This window comes from Pezoporus flaviventris, unplaced genomic scaffold (assembly GCF_033815535.1).
Source record: "Pezoporus flaviventris isolate CSIRO_AGI_PZ_B2104156 unplaced genomic scaffold, CSIRO_AGI_Pfla_v1 ptg000031l, whole genome shotgun sequence".
Taxonomy (NCBI): domain Eukaryota; kingdom Metazoa; phylum Chordata; class Aves; order Psittaciformes; family Psittacidae; genus Pezoporus; species Pezoporus flaviventris.
In genome coordinates this window covers 12,338,937-12,363,691 of record NW_026892579.1, presented here as the reverse complement: position 1 = coordinate 12,363,691, position 24,755 = coordinate 12,338,937, and the positions used below count along the sequence as shown (strand labels likewise).

The 24,755-nt window shown below is 33.8% G+C and overlaps 1 protein-coding gene across 3 annotated transcripts in view; it reads right to left on the bottom strand.

Moving 5' to 3' along the window:
• ASCC3 (activating signal cointegrator 1 complex subunit 3) overlaps positions 1–24,755 on the bottom strand; it is a 270,580-nt gene that overhangs the window by 74,323 nt on the left and 171,502 nt on the right. For 2 of the 3 annotated variants that reach the window (XM_061460216.1, XM_061460218.1), the window contains exons 17-25: positions 21,257–21,376; positions 17,041–17,205; positions 16,091–16,177; positions 13,687–13,863; positions 11,330–11,555; positions 7,484–7,638; positions 3,751–3,849; positions 3,103–3,271; positions 958–1,178 (exon numbers count right to left, since the gene is read on the bottom strand). In XM_061460216.1, coding sequence (XP_061316200.1) covers positions 958–1,178; positions 3,103–3,271; positions 3,751–3,849; positions 7,484–7,638; positions 11,330–11,555; positions 13,687–13,863; positions 16,091–16,177; positions 17,041–17,205; positions 21,257–21,376 — 1,419 coding nt within the window. The remainder of the gene's footprint in view (positions 1–957; positions 1,179–3,102; positions 3,272–3,750; positions 3,850–7,483; positions 7,639–11,329; positions 11,556–13,686; positions 13,864–16,090; positions 16,178–17,040; positions 17,206–21,256; positions 21,377–24,755) is intronic. The other variant, XM_061460217.1, reaches the window with a different exon arrangement.

The following is a 24,755-nucleotide window of genomic DNA, read 5'->3' as shown; positions in this document are numbered from 1 at the left end:
AGCAAAGTGTCGCAATACTTTCCTCAAAGAAGTTTGCTGAGCAGGGGGGAATACTCTGACATGTAGAAAGATTTATTTACATTCCAAGTTAAGTATTCAGAATTAACGAGAATATTCCAGTTAAATATTCTGAAGCTTCTGAAGATGAAGAAACTGCTACATGAAGAATTCACACACATTTTTTAAAAACATATAGTCAGGTTTTCACCTTTATTAAAATCTAAAAGATGCAGTCCTTTGAGAACTGGCTATTTTGTAAGTCTAACAGATTAGCTGAAAATGTATGAGTGTCTTCCTTACCTCACTTGGACTCACAAATTACATGAAGATACTGAAATTTCAAAGGTGAATAAGGATTTATGTACATGATTTCTTTTAACTTCAAAAGCTATTCTTTGGTTAAATCTCATAGTCAGATATAAATATATTTTCCGAAGACTTTAAAGCTAAAATGTAGTTAACTAGGCCAAAATGGCTAAGTCAAGATACAGATATATATTCACTTCGAAATCAAAACCCTAAAAGCTGAATTGTTCAGCTTTTAGACAACTTAAGAAATAAAACACAGGGGCAAGTTGGAACAGAAAATTGGTTTGCAGTAATTAATTGCAACTTATTTGGTTAAATAAGAGAAAGACTGGGCTAGTTGGATTCACATGGAGAGGAACTAATAGCTATAAACCAATACTACTGCTAGTAGACGGAGATTAAAGCAGGAAATGACAGTAAGTATAGAAAGGGAAATCCAGAATTCCTGTATGTCACTTTAGTTGTACACTGATTAAGATATAAAGTTGAAATAAAAGCATAATATATATAATGCAGTGCCATTTCATATTCAGACAGGTCTAAATTGGAGAAAAAACCCCCATCAGATTGCCATAGTCTTTTTCTAGGCTTTTTTATTGCTGAAAACATGTCTACACAAAATAATTCTAGTAAATCTATTTTACAAACCTTTGATGTGGGATACTTGTTAAAAACTCTGAAGATGGCTAATTCAGCTGCAACAGTCTTTCCAGAACCTGTAGGAGCTCCAAGAAGAACATTACAGTCTGTGTGATAAAGTGTATGAAATATCTGGGTCTGGATAGGGTTGAAGTGTGTGAATTTGTACAGGGCTTCATATTCCCGATGTCCCAGGGCTGTGATAGGCAAAGGCTGAAGATCTAGAAGCTCTAAAACCACAAAATAATCATAAGTGTATGACAACAGATGCCATAACATAACACAGTTTATTATGAAGATACAGATACTAAACAATAATTTAGTGGAAAACAAGTTACATGGAAATTGTTTTGCTTAATATCTCATATGACACCAAGTCTGTATTTGGGTCATTGTTAACTTTGATAAGGAATAACGAAAAGTTAATTTTGTAACTCTGAGGTATTTCTGCAAGTACTGTTAGTATTCTGATAGCTATGAAGCAGCCATTTGCATAAATTAATATTTTCTTTAAAGCTGTTTCCTTTTTACCCAGTTGTAGTAAGTTCTAAACTCATTGTATTAGATTATATGTATGTCCAGCTCCTTATGATAACAGAACGTGGAGCTGAAGGACATCATAGTGTGTATATTTCAGTTTCAAGGAAATAAATCTACTTAAGAAGGAAGGATCCTTTGGAGTTTCTAAGTTGATGGAGTAATACAAATCAGATGAGTACAACTAAATCTTGCATCTAATCCTTTAAACATGTAATTAAATACACAAACTTAGTAAATAAACTAACAACTTTTCAAGATATAATTCTTCATATATCTTGAGGGCATCTGCTATCCAAACAATTAGAGATTGTGGAATTTGGAAGATGATATATATAACCAGATTGGATTTGGAATCCTACCAAATTAAGGAAACTGCAGTGATTCTGCTATGCAGATGCTTGCTTTGAAGTTTGGATTTCTTTTTTTTTTTTTTTTTTCTTTTGTGGCTGGAGGTCTCATTGTCTTTTCAGGGTGCTTCACATTAAGGTATGATATGGGAGTCATAAAATCTACTGAGGCAATGATGCCTAATATTCTTCACATGCTTTTCACTGATACCTTATGGCTGTTTAATCATTCCCACTGAAACTGTGATTTCTTGGGCTCTGACGAGGAGAAAGAAGGTTTTTTGCCTAGCAGGGCCTCTATGTACTTCATTGTTGAGTGGGAACCAGATGGGAATTGAAATCAATTACCATAAATCCTGGAGGCTCCATAACTGGTGATGTGTAAATATCTTTCTGTTTCTTCTGAATAGTAGTCAGTGATCAGTCAATTAGATAAAAAGGTTACACATGCTTTTTCAGACAGCGTAGGTACAGTATAACAATAGCTAAACACTTCACAAACACATGTGAATTTATGCATGCCAAAGGACAACACCGTATAAGAACTGAATATTTCTGAAGGCACTCACTTCACAGACTGCTAGATGAGCCAAATGTAATTACAGTGGAAAGGTTTTACAATGACATCAGGCACAATGAATGTATAAGGCAATTTATGTATCCAGAAAAAAAAGAAGAAAAACACAAACATATGCTTCTGTGCCAAGTGTTAAAAAAGGAGGAGGAGGGGAAGGCCATGACTTGATCAGCAGTGCTGAATTGAAATGTGATGTTCAGTACTGTAACAGTGCTTGCTATGATGAATTAATTTTAGTAAAATAGTGAAAGGTCTCAAATTTTCAAAATTTTAACTGTTTTTTCTTTTCTGAATGCAGTTTTTAACCCAATGATCTACTCCAAGATTATTTTTAGCCAGTCCAGAAGAAATGTAATACTTACAAGTACTAAGATAAGACATACTATAACAGAGACTTGCTAAATTGTATATGACAGTTTCAAATTTCCTAAGTTTTATAGAGAACTTGGAGAAATTAAAAGACTGGTATTATGTTGAGATGAAATAAGCAGCTATTTGTTTGGGAATTTAAAATTTTAGAGCACTTTCAGTGTAGTGAAGAAATGGTTACAATAATACAAATGTATCACAAAGTGAGATTTCATATACTTTTCTATGATGAAACAGAAGTCAAAGAGATTTATTGCACTATATAAGGAAAATCAGTATGAGCAAGATGAATTAAAACAAAAAGATCAAATTTGAAGTTACCCGTGTGTGGAGGATGTCTCTCTGGAAGAATCAAATGTTGAAAATTTATAATGCATACAGCCTCTGCTCCTAACCATCTATCAGACACAGCTCGAATGTAATATTGAGATGGTAGAGGTTCAAAAATCGGGATTGTGAACACCAGCAGTTGAGGTTCTTTAGTAATGACCTAATGCAAATGCGTAGAGAATAATTATTGCATGGACAAATCAGTAACTTGAAAAATCGTGGTTTACATCACTTCCATAAGCATTACCAACACAAAGCAATAAAGTATTTGTGCAACTCCATGTGCAAAATATTCACACCTTTATAACAGATTTCACAACTAAGAATGTATTTTGTTTCCATGGACTTCAAAAGATAAAAATAAGGTTGGCTCTTCATCTTTTTCTTTAACAGAAAAAAATAGTACACTCTTCCTTTTTTTCACCTGGAAATAACTGTCCCATCAAAGGACAAAGAGGGGAAATCTGAGATTAGAAAACGTCTTTGTGGAACTCCAAGCTTGTCATGCACGTATGAAATTGAAAGCTTTGCTACTCATTTGAAAATCTGCTTAGGTCAAAATACAGTTTGGCCTTACAGATATGTATCTCACTAACTTTATTTTTGTCTTGCTATGAGAATCTGAATAAAGTTCATTACCTGTTTTTTTTGAACGATGAAGTACTCTGAATGGTAAATGTGATCATTAGTAGGGTCTTCCACCCAAATCCACCAGGGCTCTCCAACAGTGCCGTGTACCTTTAAGAGTAGAAAAGATAGCTTGTTACAGCTGTAGTGAGGTTCTCTAGATTAGCTGGGTGTATCAGATATATTTCTAAATGATGGAGGCTTACAAAGGAATACAGAAGGTAAGAGCAATGTAATATTTCTGATTAGATCAAGCTGTTCAAAGATAATGTTTCAGTAAGAGTTTGTTTAAGGTATGCATAATATAAATGGACATGACAAAAATGCAACAGAAACTAGTGCCTGTTTATAAAAAGACTGAACTTCCAGGGTTTTCCCATAGCTTCTAAAAAAGAACTCCTCCTTTCTATCTTTTTCTTTCTGATATTTCTTTCCTTGGATTCAGTATAGAGGATTGTTGTTTGCTATTCAATGCTCATTTTTCAGTCAAAACATCTCAGGAAAAATTGGACTTTGAATTGTGATATTTCTTTCTTCTTCTCTCTCATCCCCTCTCCAACAGAAAGATACAGTAAGTGGATTGAGAAGGCTGTAGATCTAGTCATTGCTACAGGTGAAGTGAGAATAAGATAAATAGAGCTGTCTCTTGTTGATTCCCATGCCATCTTGGCAACACTTTATCTCATCCTAGATTTTTGTTTGCATTTTTGTGTACCTTACTGCGCAATGTCAGCCACAAATCATAGCTAGGTGGGATACTCAGTTAAGAATTTTTGTTTCTTTGTCAGAATAAATGACTTGTGCCAATGTACAAGCATTTTACTGAAAATCTAGGAAAACTGCATAGTAAAGGTGTATGGAAGACGTATTATTAAATGAACATAGATTTCTGATGCTTCTGATTAGAACTGTGCTAAGGTACAAAACCAGCATGATGATCAAAAAAGAATTTGAATTATTCCTAAACTCTACTTAATAAAACCCAAAGTATGTAGCTGCTTCTAATGGCAATTTTAATGCTATAAGAATCTGGTATTGATTCACAGCACACACATTATTTTCAGCACAATTCATTATTGTGTGTATGCTGGAAAACAGTCTGTACTGGCTTTTGAAGACAAAAATATGAACTAAGAATAGAACTAAGGTGCTTTTGCTTCTTTTTTTTAATACAGTTGTACAATAGGTAAGCAGATGGACAGTAAAGACGCTGTCATTCATTTTCATTACATTTGGATTTCACTAGCAGCTTCACTGAGAAGTGGAGTGAAACTGAAAGGACACAGGTTACTCTAGGTGACATGAAAAATTACAGTGAGACTATTACTTCATCAGGGTTTAGGAGAATTTAGGAGAGGAAAGAAGAAATAAGGAAGGCGATAAATTTCAAAGCTCACAGATTTTATTATCAACTCTAACAGCATCTTTGTTTTGGAGAGTCCTGTGACAAAAGCTGTATGAGGAAAGAAGCATAACGTGGGAACAGGCAATGCAACATGCTCTCCAGTAATGATTTTCTAGAACTCTGGGGAGCTCTTAATAATTGACACATACCTGTATTTTGGACAACCCTTGTTCTAAAACTGCGTGTCTAATTAATACTAGTTGCACTGTTCTATTTCTATTTCTGCTGGGCTCCTGGCTGTAATACTTACTTGCTCTGCCTGGGTACGTTTATAGTCCTTTGCTTCTAATAGTATAATAAGAATTTTCCACTGGGATATGGCTCATATTCTTGTACCGAAATAAAGGGCTCCCAACACTGAAAAGTGCAGTTATTAAAGGTCAAAATGATACTGTATCTCATGACTACCAAACATACCTTTTTTCTTTTGTAAAGGCAAGTGCAAAATCTGTGATAAGATTGTTCTGAATTAAGTATCCAGGTAAAGAAACAGTCTTTAAACTTATGAAATGTTAGTCAAGTGAGGTATTCCAGTTAAGTACAGTATTTACATTTTTAATATTCTGAATCTGATTACTCCCATTCTTTTAATGGAATTTTTGCCAGCATGTTTTTGTACCAATTACAGCTATACTTGTAAGTTCCTGTAGCCTTCTGTAGTCTTCTGAAAAGCTTGCTAAAGTGCTGTGTAATGATACAGAATCAGTTTTGGAGTGTCAGTGGTTGAATTTAAAAGAGACATAAATTTTTAGAGACTATTAAAATTTAACAGCTTTTTAAAAATTTATTTACTGTTATAAAAGGTTACTTTACTGAAGAAGCAATAACATCAACAGCTACCTTACAAAAATAAAAAAAGGAAGAACAAAGTTTTCCAAGTTTTGATGAGTACCACTACATAAATTCACACAAAACCAGCTCCATGAGTTGAAAAAACAATCATAATATTTCTAAGCAATCATAAAGAAAACTCTGCCAAGGGGTCATAGTAAAAAATTGATAGCTGAAGTTGTGCTATAACTTCAGAAGTTCAGAATCAAACTAAGAGACTATAATTCTGTATGCATCCCTTTTCAATTTGTAAAAATACAGAAGAACCTAGATTGAGTAGAAAAATATAAAAATGGATCAAGATATTACTTTGTATTAAGGTACATCTTAATATGAAGAACAGTTGGCAAGGGTTTTTTTTTGGTCTTTAATAGATTACAGGTAAAATGGATGAAAGATTGAGTAATAAACATTTGTTTCAATCCTAAAAAGTAATGCTTGCTTGCCTTCCAAAGTATTGCACATAAGTAAGACAGCAAAAAATAATTTATAATTCATGTTAGGATTTCATTCAAATATTTCTGTAATAAATCCAGGTAGCAAACAAAATCTAAGATTGTTAATATCCTATTCATAAGCTAATGTCCAAAGGAAAAGCCTTTAGGCAGGGAAAATAAATTTTAAAATAATCTAAATGTTTGTGGAATAAAATTCTAATTTACCTGTGATTAAGGTAAATTTGTAATCTAAGGGATTTAAAAATTATTTTGTAATAAAAGAACAGATATTTAATAGCTGCCTTTTAGAATAATTTGTCTTAAGTGCAAATATGAGAATGCAAAAAGAAAAATATGATTGCCCATTGAGGTATCTGCCTTTTTTCTGCAGAAAGTTTCAGAAGTAACGCTGACAATACAGTGCCCCCATGTGGACATTTGTATTTAATTTAGTTTTATCTTGAATCTATTTGTAATGAACACTTTCTGAATCAAAGGGTGTGGGTATATCTAAATGTGCATCTAGCACAATTCCTTTTGTATAAATTTGCACCGTAAAATATAGATGAATATAGTTCAAAACATGTCACAGTTTTTCTGTTCATACGAGTCCCAAAAGAAAAGGCACTGATATTGTGAATGTACATTTGTAAAGCCATAAAGAGGAGCAGAACTTGGCGTACATGAACTGCATTTCAAGGCTTTATTTTCTGCATTTGACATTCATTCACAGTTCAGACAGCCATCTGTGTCTCCCTTTTTCTTGCTTCTCCTTTTTGGGCATATAACTCAAACCTGTATATGACTTTTAATATTCAATGTAAGAACTTCCTTCAACATGTTATAAACAATACAAGCCAGTAACAACTAGTGGAAGTAAAGAGAATATCTTTGGTTGCTGCCTTCTACAAAAGTCTTTAAAGTCATTCCAGTCCTGTCACTGAATTTGTTTTTTAGCTAAAATAATATATATATATATTTTTATCCAAACAACTATGGACTCTCTGTGATCATCTTCTTTACTGAACCTGAATTAATGCTTCCAGTCCTCCTTCCTTCTCCTTTTTTATACCTGATCATTCCATGTGAAGTCAGGAGTGATGTTCAGCCGAACTCGGAGGACCGTGCGGGTTATTGGCTGAATTGTTGCTTCCATTATTATGGAGGGGATTTGATGGACACACTGTTTTACCTTTAACCCAATCTTCACATGATGCAGCATATGACCTGAAAAGAAAACATTAGGTGTAACAAATTTGCATTTACAGGAAAAATAATACAACTCCCACTTTCAAATAGGCTTTTAGAGAGTATTATTGCTTGTTTTGCTTTTATGTGCATAAATGTCTGACTCTCTTGACCTGGCATGTCTGAATATTTTGTAATACTTAACTTGAATTAGCAATTTATAGCTTAGAAAAATCAGTATTAACCCCACTGTTGGCTATAACTAAGGGGTTAAAATAACCATTAAGAATTCACACTGAAAATGTATAATGTCAAGCTAGTTCTGTTTCCTCTACTGACTTTTTGACCAGGCTCTTACCAAGCCATGTCATACTTTTTTAAAGCATGAATGCTGACCTTCTACTTAATGAAGGGCACACATTTGAACTTCTACAATTCCTGTGTACTGATTCAAAGCAGACAGAACTTTTTTCATAAAACTGAAGAAAGGTAAATCACTTAAAAATGCACACAACTAGTAAACATCTCACAGCAGCTGTATCTTTCAGGATACACCAGTGTGTAACTGAAACAAAGGGAAAACTAAATGCTGCAATGGATTTTATTTTCTATCACAGTCATGGTAACTAAGGCAATAAAATAATTATATTCAGTAAAAAACAATTCCTACTTATATTTTACAGATGAAACCTCTGTTCCCTTGCTCTTCATTTTAAATATAAAACATACTATGTAGCAGTAATTTTTTTATTTTTATTTTTTTTCCCCCTGAAAAATATTGCAACTTCTAGCTTATTTAGGGAAAGAAGGTGGATTTATCACATTTTCACTGAAATTCCTTATATAATTATGCGGAGCATATTTTAGATTTTAATTGTAATGGTCATAGGTACTAAGTTTTAAAAGCTAACTTACAAATGGCTAACGATACTTTCTGATGTGGTGTCGTGATGTGTTGTGATGTGCCCTGTGCACGCTTTCCCATGGAAGAAATCCCATTATTTGTATTACATGCAAAGTGAAAAGGTGCTACAAACCTTTTCTTGATATTGCACAAAATTTAGGGGCATAACATCTCACAATTGTTAGAGGTTTTTTTTATATTGTTACTGACCTTCTCTGTTTCTCCTTATTTAATACACTGGCAGATTTTGCTCCACACAGGTGTTAATCTATACTCTGAAGTAATGAATGGTGACCTTGCTTAAGAAGCAAATCCCTAATGCAAATGTTTTAACACGTATTTAATCAGTTTATTTTGCAGTTGGTGAAGTAAGCGCACCTCCAGCAAGTGGATAATTAAAACCCCAAACTATTCTATTGTTACAACTTGGTGATACATGCAGTATTAAAACATACTTGCACAGGGACTGGCTTTTGCAATTAGAGGTTAAACCTCAGAAACTCAAATAAAGGTAGATGACAAATACTCAATAAACTTATATAGGCAAGTAGGCTTTTGCGTGCCAAAAATCACTTTCTGTATCACGTGTGACATGAACTGTGCTTGTACAGGACAATACGGAGGTTTTGTATGCTTACCTGCTAGGGGAAAGTAAGGCTCCTCTCTCAGCTTCTAGTAAATATTATAAAACTCTCTCTCTTCCCCCAACCCTCTTTTTATTTTTTTTTTAATAGTCACACTATTAAAAACTATCAATGGCATTTAAGAAATATTAAAACCTTCTCAAGAAAAGGTGACAATTTGAGAAAATAGTATGTTTAACAGAAGAATAAATTTTGCTTATCCCACAACTGTCATCTGTATTCTGAAAAACCAGGACCGTGTCAGATAACACAGTGATTTCTTGGCTTGCTGGGAACTCCAGGGTTACATTGCAATAGTGTCTAGATTAGTTTGGTACACGGGAATCCAGGATCAGGGCACACAAAATAGTCTTCATTCACAGGGAGAGCGGGCACTCATCCGATGCTTTAATACTCCCTAAACCATGGACTGAGCTAGCTAGTTCCTGTCTTTTTTTTTATTCTATCTCCAAGGTCACAATAACTTTTTAAAAAGGAGGAAATGCTGAGACTGAAACTAGTTATATGGAGTCAGACAACAAGGCAGCACCTGGAAGGTATGTCTTTTCTCATTTGAACATGGCTTTGAATTCAAACAAAAATGAGGTTGCCAGGTGAGCACCTCCTTCACACCCTTGTATCGGAAACAGAGGCCAGACAGGAAGAAGTATGCCATGTAACAATATTTCACACAAATGCACATATCAGCTTGCTTTGATGTTTATAAGGCTGAAGAACATAAAATGTCATTACATACAGACAGCAATGACATATTTTCACAGTCAAATCCTAAGTTACATCTACTTTCAAACTACATTAACATAAAAAGACATTTTATAGACATATATTGATATGTTTCCATCTTGTCAATACTAGTTCCACTATGTTTAAGGAAGCAGAACTGGTTCTGTATCTTAATAGAAAATTTCTTTTCCACAGGTAAGCATGGGGAGAAAGAAGCATAAAAAAAGAAATAAAACCCCAAAGTAATACAGTTAATCAAAAAGAATATTAAGTATTAAAAAGACTGCATAAGTAGACAAGAAAATAACAGATCTGAATAAAAAGCGCTGTAATGCTTTTGAAAAGAAAAGCATGATAATGCTAGCTTTTCAAATCCAATTTTATATTTTTAATACATTTAAAATTATAAAATTATTATTATACTGCACACCTAAAAATTTTCTCATGATATTTCAGCTTAACTTATAAAATAAAAAGATAGCTTCTAATTCTGCAAAGTTTTGCATATTTATTCAACTAAATTTATCCAAACTAAATTAGGCACGTAACAAAGCTGCCTGAAAAGTAGTTCTTTTGTCAAATGAAAGAATTGTCGAGTCAGAGGTAATAACTTCTAAAAAAACATGACTATGAATCGTATTTTTAGTCCAAAAACATTTAAAAAAAATGGCAGTTTGTTTCTCAACAACTTTGTGATAACAGGTGCAAAGAAAGTCCAAATGAGAAAAAAAAAATACACTAATATAGGAAAAAAGAAACACATTACCAGCAATATTTTATTTTTAGTTTAACTTCAACCAGATGGTGGACAGTTTATGCACAACAGTTTATACACATGTACTAGAAATTTTCATTATGTGTATCAGTAGCCTTGTGGATTTTCTCATTATTGAAGTGTCAAATCCTTTAAAAAATTCCATTAAGGTTTTGCTGCAATGACACCAGTGACAATGAATGCTTCATGTTCAATGAAAATTAATGCAGTGTTTCAGAAGCAGACCATTTACTGATAGTATTCCAGGACATAATAATCTGCTTTTATTCTTTTTCATGTTAATAGTATTTCAATTAAAAAAATGGCCATGTTTTGCCAATTGGTAAAAATAAACAGATGCCTTTTATAGTAGTGCATTATATTATATGAGCAAGAAAGGAAGCACAGGTCAACATAAATATGTACATATATACATGTATATAAATACATATCAACATACATTTCTATTTGGTATGTGTTCTGGAGTTGGCAGGACATGGGTTACTCTTACCCTCAAAGTTGTGCCATATTACAAGTTGTGGAGATGGAATAAGCCTTCTTTATTGGTTAGAGCATAATACAATATTAATGTGCCTACATGGCTTCCAGGCCGCAGTGGGTATATTAACGCATGGCTCAGACTTAGTTCTAACTTGCCCATTGATTACTAATAGTCTAAGCAGATCAACATTGGTGATTTCTCACCTATTTCATCTTTCCTCATGTCCTTCATCTTGTCTATAGTGAGATTCTTCTCTTCCAACTTTGAAAGGACTGATGGTGGTAACACTGAGAACTGTCTCAAAGGGCTAACCCAGCCCCACAGCCGCTTGTCAATGACTTTGCTGAGATTCAGTAGTCGATATGTCATTGCAGGCCAACGTTTCCTAAGGGCAATCTCAAAAAGAGCTCGAACAATACGAGCTGCATTCTGGAGAGTGAAAAAAAAGCAAAAATGTTGTCATTTTCTCAAGTATTCTTTGTAAAATGAAAAGGATCCCATAGACTCATCTTTGACAAACCATAACAACAGATTTTTCTTTTCAAACTTATTTCAAACATTCTTGAAAACTACTTTTTCCATCACTGTCTAGTGGTAGAACTACCTCATGGTTGCCTACAGAAATTATGAAAAGAAACATGTGCAACTAATTAATATAGGGGCAAGTCTGACATAGAATTTCTAGTTGTGCTAACATTAGGGAGTTCTAAATTTATTGTGTCTTAATCACTTCTGAAAGAAATTCACCTACTGTACCTAATATCTTCCTCCTCTGCCTGCACATAATATACACCTGCAACCTCAATTTCTATGAATCTGAAGTTTTAACTTTTTACTTCAGTTGTACTTCCATAATAGCATCCCATTACACATCGAATTTCATGACGTTTGCACAGAAGTTTTATAGTAGTGACTTTTTTTTTTTCTTAATGTTACCATCTTCTGAGACTATTGTATAATCAACCTGTACAAATCTGTTCTGGACTTGGAAAATTAATTATTAACATAAGCTTGAATGAGGTCTCTCTTATCCTGAAAACATAAGTTATGATATTACTTTCATAAACTTATCAAACTGTATTATGAAGTTGTGGCTTTTTGGTGGTTGGTTTTATTTTCTTTTTTTGTTTTTTTTCCTACCCTGGATTAACAACTATGCTCTTGATTCATTGAATAGAATACAATCATTTTCTGCTGGCTCTGCAATGCCAAAAGAAAAAAAAAATAGAAAATTATTTGGTCATGATAGGAAGCACATGTTACTGAAGAAGCACATTTCTTTTACTTAGAAAGAACGAATGATTTTCTTAATAGTCACTATCCAATTAAAAATACTGCCAATTTGTAGCACTGGTTCCACATGTAGAATGAAGATCTGAGAAGACGGCCATGTTGCCTCACTAAAAATGCTATAATTGAGACAGACAAATAAAAGCAATTGTCTTGAAAGCAAAGATTAAAAGAATCATACTGAAAATGATCTTGCTGTGCAAGAACCACAATTTTTATGATGTGCATAATGATTTCAGAATTTTCTCATTTATACTCATACGTGCTATGAAATGTAAACACTTCTGAAGAAGGTAATGTTAGTATGAAAAAGAATACATATACTTTTAAATACTTAACTTTCATATTTAGCACCAACTAAATGCAATTGTACAATCAATTATTTCCAAAATGGCTTTCTAAGGATGAGACAAAAATGATTCAATGCAAGATGTTGCTGACCAAGAAAAAAAAAGAAAAACAAAAGAGACAAAGAATGGGCTAAAAGGTAAAACTTTATTATCTATTTTATACATTCACTATTGCTGCACATCTGGGATTGTCTATGAGCATTTTGCCTCTTCAAGTTCTTCTGGATCCAGGATTCTAAACTTTCAGGCAACACCCCTTTTTTTCTAAGATGGTTTTAGTTGTATAAGCAAGCAATTCTGTATTACAGACTTGCAGTTCTCTTATTATTCTGTGTAATAAGTAAACATACTGTATAAATATCATCTGCTCAGGTGTCAATTCAAAGTGACAAACAAATATATAGACCAATATTTTTGCATGATTTTTGCCAATCGTAATTTTGCTTCAGTGCGTCTAGCAATAAAATTGTAATAGCACCCATTTCTTGTATAAACTAAAGTATGTGTATAAGACATAGCTTATGTTTTAAAGAATGAAGCATAAAAGTACAGAAACCATAAAAACATTGCAACAGTTTTCCAGATTTGGAAGAAACCCCAGTAAATTAAGAATAAAATGTCTGTGCAAACACAATTAGAACTACTCCTACAAAAAGACTGCAGGGGTAATATGAACAAAAAGGGCATTCATAATTGGAAAAAAAAATCAACAGTCTCCCAAGATAGGCTTTTGGAAATCTTTTCTACTTAAATATTATGCCACACATGTGCACACTCACAAACGCCTCGGATTTTCAGATCAATTTGCATTAAAATATTTTTAAAAATTGCAGATCAAGGCCTACTTACATAACTGTAAACAACTGGGAGAATGAATACAGCAGAAGACAGTAACAGATATGTAAATTCCCTATTTTTACCTGTGCAACATACGCAGAATCCGAAATAAGGGAAAAGCTGTCCATCTCCCCTCTGCTAATATATGTTTGAAGGAGGATATTAATTTTTCCATAATTGTTTTCCACACCTCCTGGAGCAGGAAGTTCACAGAAATCATTCAGTAAGGTATCCAGCTCTTCTATTTCTTCTTCTCTTACCTAAACCACAATTATAGATAATGAAGAGGCTGGAGCAATTTGATAAGAATTTTTACACTGAAATCAAATTTTTCCTTATAACATAGTTACATTATTTTCAAACGGAGTCTCTAGTTTTAAAGAAAAAAAAAAGAAGAAAAAAAGCAGCAAACCCACATCTTCCACAATGTAGCTAATAGAGCATAATTGAAACTATCTTAATAGTGACACAATTACATTTTATTATTCATCACTATCTATTAAGGTTGCCATTGACATACAAAAATTTGATATGCCACCAAAATTGAATCTTCTGACCCTACCATCCTTCATCTGATGAGATTTTATTTTTTATTTGACCAGAGTAAAACCTCTGTCCATCTGGATTAGGGCAGTCTTGAATTAACATTAAATGTACTCATAGTTACATAGTTTGCATGTGGCATAATACATTTTAAACTCAAAACTGTGAAGTAGTATGATTCACAATATTAAAATTTTCACTGTTAATAAGATTAAGTTTTAATATGAGTAAAGAAATATTAATATCTATGGTTTGAATAATGCATAACATTTCACATTCTAACTGATGACCCTTACATGGCAAAACCAGCATAAATCTACATATTCTTTGATTTACTGATAGTCTGTTAGTGTAAAACTTATTTAAAGAGGGTAAATGTTTGGTCCCTGCAGGGAACCAGCTGAAAGTAATTTTAATTTGGACCTGACTACCTGACATATAAAATACCCTGAGACAACAGGGATAAAATTCCCAACTTCAAGCCACTAGTCCTATAGGAAAGAAAAAAATGAAAGACACAACTATCACAGATGACTGCAGTGTCAGGGGAATAGTATGCTCTGCGTAGAACAGCATTTCTAATAATTTTTTCTGCTCTTGCATTATACAGTAAGGTCAAATCCAGATCTGTATTTCAGCTACTGGTGACCTACCTATCTTAAAATACAGAATGTCTAAAGGCATTATGAAGACATGATTCATATTAAGTCACAATTTGTATCACACAGTGGAATAAATCCTGAGTTATTCTTGTGAAAATCAGTTACTAGTTTTAACATTCAGAGCTGCACAGCAAATTAATCACAAGAAACTGAAAATTATGGTGCATTGATGCCACACCATACAAATCTGAGAAAACCATACAAAATTAGAAAAACTATACTTTAGTCCAGAAGCATTACTACTAACTTTACTACAAATATAAAAACTTATCACATCATATTTTCCATATGCTTTCCTTTTAAATATTCAATTTAGAATTAGCAAAGCAGTATCACTATCACAAAAAATCCTTTCTAGCTTGGAAAACGTTGCATGTATCAGTGTTTGTGTGTAAAACCTCATTGCTTATTATCTTGTATAATGGAAAAGATTACAGCAAAATAGAATTTTTCCATTAGATAAAGAGATGGTAATACTCATACAATGTGTGCAAATATGTAAATATGTAGATGGTGTGGGATTCACACAGCCAGTTTGCAGAGCCAGGTGAATGAGAGCCAACTCTGATCTGAAAGTTGTGTAATTGTCGTAAAATGGCAATGAGCCCAAGCTAATAAACCCTGCAGAGTCTGGCTTGCACCTCCATGATATAGAAGCATGGGCAAACAAGCTCATGCCAGCTTGTGATGAATTATCTTGAGTCCTACCCACACAGGAGGCAAAAAGGAGGTTGGAACTGAACTGAGTGTGACAGTACAGTAATGTAGCCTGCACAAAAAAATTTGTTACAACAACTTTCTAGATTTCAAATTTGAAAATAACTTATCAGATTTTATCATTCTGCTAATTGAATATTGTTCCCTACATGAAGTATACCACAGAGTTAACTTCAGTGAGTCCTGCCTCATTTCTGATTAAGCAAATTGCTCATGAAGATATGTAATAAAGTTTTAAACTTCAAACAGAAAAACTTTCTCATCCCTGGGTGCACCACTCCAATGGACGCTTATCTTCACCTGTTAATAATGAGGAGCGGAAAAGTTCTTAAAAGCATTTAAAAGGAATTTTCAGAGATCCATAACTAGTTATTAAATGTGCACTACAGTTCAAGCTGAACATATAAATTTGAGTGATAGCATATATAGTTCTTGGCAATTATGCACACTTAGAAAACATTTTATTATGGTGCTTATTATTTAACAAAACTTGGGTCTGTAGACACTCTGGAGAGAGTAGTGTCTAGTTTTAAGACATTCTTTGTATGAAAAGATACAACTTTACCTTTATCTGTTCAAATTCTTCAGCTTTTGATACTATAGCAAGAATATCACCTTCTGTTTTATGCGCATCAAACAATTCATTAAAAGTCTGTTAAAAATAAAATAAATTGATTTAATACTGAAAATAAAAATACACATACAGCACAAAAGAAACACTAACCAAGATTTCAAAAGGCATATAAGGTTAAAATGTAAGTTATTTGAAGACCAGAGTGATACAATTTAAACAGCAACAATTTCTAGAATGACTTCTTAGCACTTTCAGAAAAACAGTGCGTTTATACTCAGGCAACCCAAACTTGAGAGTCATGCAGTCTATGGCCATTTCAAAAAAGTATAGGACATGTTTGAGTGAATAAATATATGTGATACTAATTATACATAGTGACAGTAAACAGTCAAACATTATTAACTCAGTCTTCAGCTTCTGTTCACGAAAAAGACTTATTTCTTATTAAAAAAAGGTTGTAAGATGAATGTGTACATCAAATCAAGCTTCCAATACTACAAAGTTTTGTACAAATGCATTTTTCCAACACATTCATAACACAATCTGATTACAGTACAAAAAGTTGTTTAAGGTTGGCAAGGTGATAGGAATTTCATGCAGAAAAACTTTTCTGTTATCAGATTCTAAATTTGAATGTGCTATCATGTATCAATGGTTGTGCACACTGTTGATATCAGAATGGTTTTTATAATTCACCTAAAAGAAAGGATTGACAATAGAAATTTCAAACCTTACTTCACTCCAAGTCTAGATTTTCAGTATTGCTTTACATTTAGTTTATTTCTTTTTCCTCTCTATTTCATCTCTCCCCATTTTGGTAAGTATGATTTGAAAATATACTGAACAAATCAGCTACATATTCTGTAATATCTTACAACTATTTTGGGTTACAGGTTCAAAAAGAAGAAAAAAAACCCCAGAAATAGAACATCATAATTTACCTCTATAGTATTGTATTTAATATAGTAGTGGCTGGCAGTTCTGCCTAAATCTGTTGAAGAAAAAAAGCCCGTTCTTTCTTCAAAACGAATCATACGGGCTTTGTCCAGTTTCCTGCCGACTTCAATTACCAGTTGTTCTCTGTGCTTTTCTAGACCTGGATCCATCTAGACATGAAACACACATATTTATTTGTATGAAAGAAAAAGTGTTAAGTAAATAATTTTATTGAGATTACCCAGTCACATAAAGGCAGAAATCAAATAAAATGATTTTCCTGAGATCTCACTAATAACAGTTACACTGACATTACTGACCAAGAACTGTCTGTACAGGACAAAACAATCAGGATAATATTCCTTTTACAGTGCTTTGAGAATAACAATGCAATGTAGACTAATAGTAATTATGAAAAAGCATGATTATGAAATAAATTTACACTGAAGTTTTCAAAAGAAGTTTTAGTGATAATATATTCATCATGAAATTATCATTATCACTCCACAAAAACATGCCATTTTATGGTATCTTCTATTTATGAAAATAGCTAAGGATATACCTTGCCTGGGTATCTGACATGAGGATGACTTTGTATCCCAAACAGAATAAACGTCAAATTGGGTGGCTGAAATGAATTGCAAAAAAACTCTTATGTCCCCAGAAGCTTTAAGTATGTCATCTGGGATACTGTAATTATTGAGTTATTGATGTACTTCATAAACATTCACATTAAAAGCACACAAGGAGCTGCTTGTGCAAAACAGCACTTCTATTCATATCAAAGTTCAGGAACTTCGACATTTTTTTCAAGTAATGATGTACATTATCTTATTAGTACATACAAGGCTGGGCAAAACTCCCATCTGAGCGGGACTGCTGTTATTGTGTGTTTCCACATATGCACCTGGGATACTCACACTGATGAGGATGGGTGAAAAGGGATTTGTAGTCGTGTTAACCCTCTGGTATATATGCACCTGAGATACGGTTCTAATTACACAAGTCACCAAATTTGAAAGGATTGTAACTCCGTTCTAGTCCACAGGCATCATTCTTATTTCAGGGCTTGTATAGTTCAGATTTCCTACAGGGCAAGTCACTCACCAGCACTCTTGGTAAATCTGCACCAGAGATATATGACTGAGACAACAAAAAGGAGTTAGCTTTAAGAATTGCTATGCCTTGGTTTGCTCTGGTTTTCCCTGGGCCAGGATTCAGTTTCATCTCTGTGCTGAAGTGCTTCATCTCACATTCAGTGAAGCTGCAGACAAATACAGACATCTCCACAAAGCAGCTGCAAGGCTAGCTCCTAATAATCCCCATCTTTGCCAGTTACTCTGAAGCTGTTTCTCCTTAGTTATGGCTTGCCTTAGTTTCATGTCAAAAGCTAAGATGGCAAAGGTCTAGAGTGCTTTTCTCAATAGTAAGTCATGCATTGAGGTCAGATTTCAGATCAGAGGTGGTCAAAAAAAAGTGATCAGGATGCCAGATGTTTTAACATTTCTTAAAACAAAAGAGTGGGAAAAAAAATCTAAAAAATATCAAAACTTACCTACTCCTTTGGCAGTCCCAATTACCTGCCAATCTTTTTGTCTTACATATAAAAAAGCTAAAGCTGTAACAGTAGACTAACATTATTTTACAAAAACAAAGGTTTTAACTTTAAAGGAAAGGTCACCAATTGGAAAAAGGCTGTGAAGCTATATTCCAGTCTGCAGGACCCATGGCTAGGAACCTTCTCGTTGAATTTGTGTAATTAGAAATCCAGAGTAAAAGATCCAGCCTAGAACAGCCAGACTCTCAAAAATGAACCTTGTCCTGCCCACAGCAAGAGACAGAGTAGGTCTGGAGTATACATATGGAAATTTAAGAATGCATGATAAACTGTGTTATTATTCACGTTTTCCTCTAGCTAACAGAGAAGCGTTGGGGACAAACTCCTCTAACTTTTACAGATGTTCTAAACATAAACATACACCTTATGGGGATAAAAAACTTTGCTTAACTATGGCAACACCAGAGTGGAAAGAAAAGGAGAAAAAGGACACAGGCACCACCTTTTCTTTGGAACCCTGAAAGGATGAAAAAATTCCTCTAATTCATATGACACTCACATTTGCTCAACTTTTTCCTTCCACTGTTTGTTTCTACTTGCTTCTCATCATAATTTTGGCCATTTTTTCAACTCAGTAAAAGGCATTACTGGCACTCCTAACAAACAACTTGAAAAGTCATAAATCAAAACACTGTGCCTGGAGCAGCCTACTCCTGGGCATAGCCCAGAAGTGGGCCAGGTGGGGAAAAGTAATACCCCAGAGGCAGATGCGTGCTTGCCCTCGTCTCCTTGTGTGGTGAAACACACCCCTTTTGTGTGGACAGGCTGGACATATGGTGCCCTAAAGTAATTACTGGGTGTGGTGAGCACCTGTGGAAAGGGAAAGGAGAATAAGTTTGCATTTTCTCAGCCCCACTGAATAGCTGGGAACTGTGACCCATGATGGTTATGCAGATATTTGGATTTTGAATGGGTAGCATTGACTGTCAGCCAAAACAGAGATAGAAATTGGCATGCTGCGACACTAGTAAGAAACAGTAAGACACCAATTATGAAAATTGGATACCTACACCCAGAACAGAAGGAACAGAACAGCCTAAAGTGAGCAAACCTGTGGTTATGCCCGCATCTGGCACTATACCATCCGTATACTGTCTATGGCACATAGCTTTGGAGTTTAAAAATGGTTTATGTAGAAAATAACGTGATTGGCATTTGGTTTGCTCCTACATGAATGGATAACACTTCAAATTGATGTAATTTGCTACTGCCTTAACACAAAAATAGTAATGTTTATTATTAGCACATCAAATCCGAAGGGGCAGAACAGAGGTTAGTAGCAGGAAAAGACAACTTCTGGCAATCTCCGATTTCTCAGCAGCTGAATGAAAACACAAAAGCAAGGGAAGGGGCAACTGCCCTTGCTTATTATTTTTTAAATTTACAGAAATATTTCTGTTAACGTTTTACTACCTTTTTTTTTTTTTTTACCAGTTATTACCACCACGGATACATTTCTTTTAATCTAAAATTTGTTAATAACACTGCTCAAAAAAAAAATCTGATTTTTTTTTTTTTTTAAAGGCATTTAAAGGAATGGGACAACAACTTCTCATCTGCAAACTAATTTTTGCTTTTCATTTATCTATTACTTAGTGATTTGTGTTATACAGTATTAACATATTAACATATGGTAATAAACTGTAAGGCTTTTTATAGAAAACAAATTTGAGATGACCAGAGGTCTAAAGGTGTCTATAGAAAGTTGCTCAAAAAAAGTCTACCTATTTTTGCTTCAGTTTCCACTATCAGACACAAAAGCTATCAAAAAATGCTTCATGATATGTATCTCTACATGTTACTATGACCTAAACAACTGCGTCTCGCAGTATCATAACAAATTATGAAATCACAAAATAGATTCAGGACATGTGAAATAAACTGTAGTTACTGTACACTTCTGAGAGTTTCACCTGCATTGGGGTCAGTTGCCCATGTTCAAACTATGTCATCATGTTTATGCTTGTAAACAGCTGTACAGAAAAAAGTAATAATATTCAGATAATCTGTGAACTGTTAAATTCCTAAAAATTACGTGTAATGAAAAAAAAATTGAACACCACCCTTATGTAACTGTGCTCTGATTTATATCCTGCACGGAACACTCCAAATAAACAAAGCCAAATAAAATAAATGAATAAAAAAATCTTACAATTACTAAATCACAGGGAAGAAAAAAACCCCTCAATTAAAAATGTAATTTTATAATTTATAAGATACCACGTGATGAAACATTCTAAACCAAAAGGTGGTGGGGACAGGGGAAAGCAAGCAACTCAAGAATGCTTTATTCTATCATTTATATCTAGCCTACAAAATTGAAAAACTGACGATAGGCTAAGTTACAGTAATTGTCTGTTAGGAATGAATGTTGTCCTTTGGAGCATAACTTGGTCAGTTAAAATGTGTTTTTATGTGAACAGAAGGGGCCTCTTAATTTAGTGTTAAAAATACTCTGCTACAGAAAATATCTTCCTTTTCTAAGCACTTTAAAAGAATTGCTGATGTCAGGTTAAGTAGAAATAGCAAATATTTATCCTCACATCAGAGAAGGATTAGAGACCTAGAACAGGTTACAGATTTTTTTAAAATGCATTTTATACCTGATAAGCTTTGTGACTGATGCCATATACTAATGGGTTTGCTCTCATCCGTACATAAAGATAAGTGTAACTTATCCACTTTACTGCTTCTTCCACATTAGTTACTGTTCCAAGAGCAATCTGGAAATAGGAGAAGAGACAAAATTAAACATCTATGTTACAGCTGAATGTAAGTATTTATAACAGCTGAAACCACTTGGAATTCAGAGCATTAGCACTAAAGAAAGCAGCAGTATGTTTCCAACTTTTATTTTAAAATAATCATCATAGAATATTATTTTAAAATGATCATTGTTGAATCATCATTACACATCTTCATCTTATATAACATTATACCATAACATGGTATGATATGTGACATAAGTCTTTAGCGAATATGCTCAGGATGGTTTAAAGAAGAATACCTTGAAAAATCTATTTAGATTTAAAAGATTATTCATATCAGTGTGAAAGCACAAGTCCTAACCCAAATGACAGCAACCATCTTTAGGATTTTCTTCATCATGCCTTCATACTTGGCAATTTGTTTCCACACAGATTTTACAAATAGTTTTCTCCTTTTTGTTCTAGCAATTCAGATATACAGGTACCTGCTACATTCTTGTTATATCAAAACATAACAAAATGGAGCAGGTAATATATATTATTTATTTTTCAAGGCTGAATCAGATATACAGCCTTGGCATTTTTTTTTTTTTTTTAACTGAGGTTTTTTTGCCAATTCAATAGTTCTAGCACCAAAGTAATTACCATACACACATTTTTACACGATAACTTCAGACCTATTTTGTATTGGTTATATTCCTGAGAAGCATTTTATTGCTTAATTCCAGTTAACTTGATTTTACCCAGAGAATGTAATATTTCCTGCATAATGTGCTTTTTTGAAATAACAGAAATATCTAGTAAAAAAATAATAATGTAAGCCAAATCTGCCTTGATTTTAACTATCAAATCAGGCAAAAGCTTGTTGATATTAATGACTAATGACTTGGAGTAACCCCAAGCTTTGTCTTACATATTTTTCAAGCTATAATTTGCTCTTCAATAGCATAAGGAGGTCAGGTGTTGTTTTGCAAAGTAAATAGTTACATAATGCACTGAAGTAGCTACAAAAGCTACAGTTCTTCATAGGCTCCTACAGCCCACATCCAATGCAAACTAATCGGTTTGCTACCAGGGTTAATTTCAGTACTTGGTTTCTTTCCATGATTCAAATATCTTTCAGTACACAATGTGAAATCACATAACAACATTTTCACCCAAATAACCATTTTCACAGTCATGAAAATCTAAAATTCTCATTACTGAGGAAAGTGAAGTCTGACAATTAACCCCCCCTCCGCCAAAACAAACCTCAGTTTTTCCCCATTTGTTCAAATATCTGATTGTATTACTTACAAATTCAACATTTTCACGAGTTAAAAGTAAAACTAAGGGAAAAAAGTGATTACGCAATACAGTGGGGTTTCAGATATGGTACTGAAAACTAACACTGCACTTTCTCACCCAACTTTAATGAATAGTCAATGGATAAAATGCAGAGACAGAAACAAAAAGGCAATTAATAAATGTTTGCTGCCATCTAGTGTTCAAGTAAAGTTCTTATGGTTCGAAAGCGTATCCGTGTGCTGGAACTGTATGAAAATCAGATATTATTAACACAAACACTTAATAGTAATTACGAAATAAATTATTTAGAAAGTTAAGAGAAGCTCTGTTAAGACCTAAAATATGCAGTATTTATAAAATCAATAAACAGATGAGGTGATACTTAGTAAAATGAAAGAAAAAGTTCTAAATTTTCCAGTTTCCTCAACCATGTATAAGTAATTAGTTATAGATAGATTAATCAATGAGTAGAAATATTTACTATGTAGACATTGTATTTTTTGATTGCACCCGTCATCACAAAATGCTTTTTTAAAAAAAAACAACATTCAAATATAAATAATGGTTTTGCACTCACAAAATGAAAACTTGAGGAGTATATTAATCTCACTGTATCACTTTAAATGAAAAAAATTAAATCATCATGCTCATAAACGTTCAACTAATTCTTCAATGGCTGATATCACCAACACCAAATGACGTGGTTATGTAGTAGTCTGCATTTTCATTGAAATATTTTTTTTACAAATGCTAATTACAGACTTTATCAAATTGAGCAATATTTCAGAGGAGGTGTTACTGATTTTCAAACAAGTGTAAACAGATAGAAGTAGCAGAGCTTCTTGGTGGTAGTTTTTGAAGAATGAAGTTTTTCTCTGATATTTATATGCAGATTAGAAAAGGGCATAAAAATATTACTGCTAATATATACTGTATTATGTAACATATAAAAGAACATAATATCCTGTTTTTTTATGTAAGAATGCTTAATTGCTATTATATTTGTATAATTAAGTCAGGTTACATGGGTGAAAAAAATTATATATATGAATCAAATATTTGTTGTTAAGGTAAGAGAGCAAGGAATCTTTCTAACAACCTAAAAAGCAATCTTTCATTTGCGTTGGAAACCAGTGTATTTTGAGTTAGTACTTCAGCATCTGAAGTGATTATGATCTTGTTCTTGTATGACTTTTGAAATAACTTCTTAATGCTACTAGAACCGTTCCAAGTGGGACAGAAACTCCAACAGTCACACGTGACCAAAGGACTATTTTAGGTACAACTGGACTACATCAGAAATGTCATTGTACGTTAACTCCAAATAACTTGTCTACCGTCTGAACACAGCTGAAGAAGAGAGGGGAATGGATGAGGTTGGTGGTCTTGTTCAGGTCTGGTCAAGCCCAAGGGCCCTGGACACCCAGGGAGAAAACTTCAGTTTCCCCCAGCAGTGCTTTGCCCCATACCAGGATTAGCTGTTTGTTACCCAGCTTCTGAGTGTTTCTTTGGAAGGGCTTTGAAGGAATTCTTTGTCTCAGAACTACTCTTTCCAAGAGAAAAATAGATTAAAAGGTTTGCCCAAACTGAGCAAGTTGCCACCTTTTACATTCCTGGCTTCATAACAAAATCTTAAATAAATGCAAGGAAAGGAAAATCCCCTGGGGAAGGTATACCTACTGTCCAGCACTGCAAATTCTCTCAGTTTCTAAGCTCTCTGGGGAAAGGAGTCATCCCAGCAACAAGCTGGGGTCCAGCTGCGGATATCAGGGGGAGCTCTATCAGGTGGAAACAATTAGGGAAGGAATAGTGACCTGCATTGTATGAGCTATTGATGATAGTTCCCAGATAAGTTAAAGTTTATGGTCTAATTAAACCACATCCCCTGCATCTTATCTTTCTTCCTGCTTTTCCAGAAAATACAGCCGTAGGTTTTTTCTGCTTGCCAGCTGATCAACTGACTCAGGACTTGCTCCTCTCAACTAAGCACCCTAACAAGGCGTTTCTTTTATTCCTTTTTACATTCCATTATGCCCAGTGGCACAACCTTAACAGAAAACGAAAAGGGCATCTCCACACCTGTGTTGATCATCACTGACCATTTATG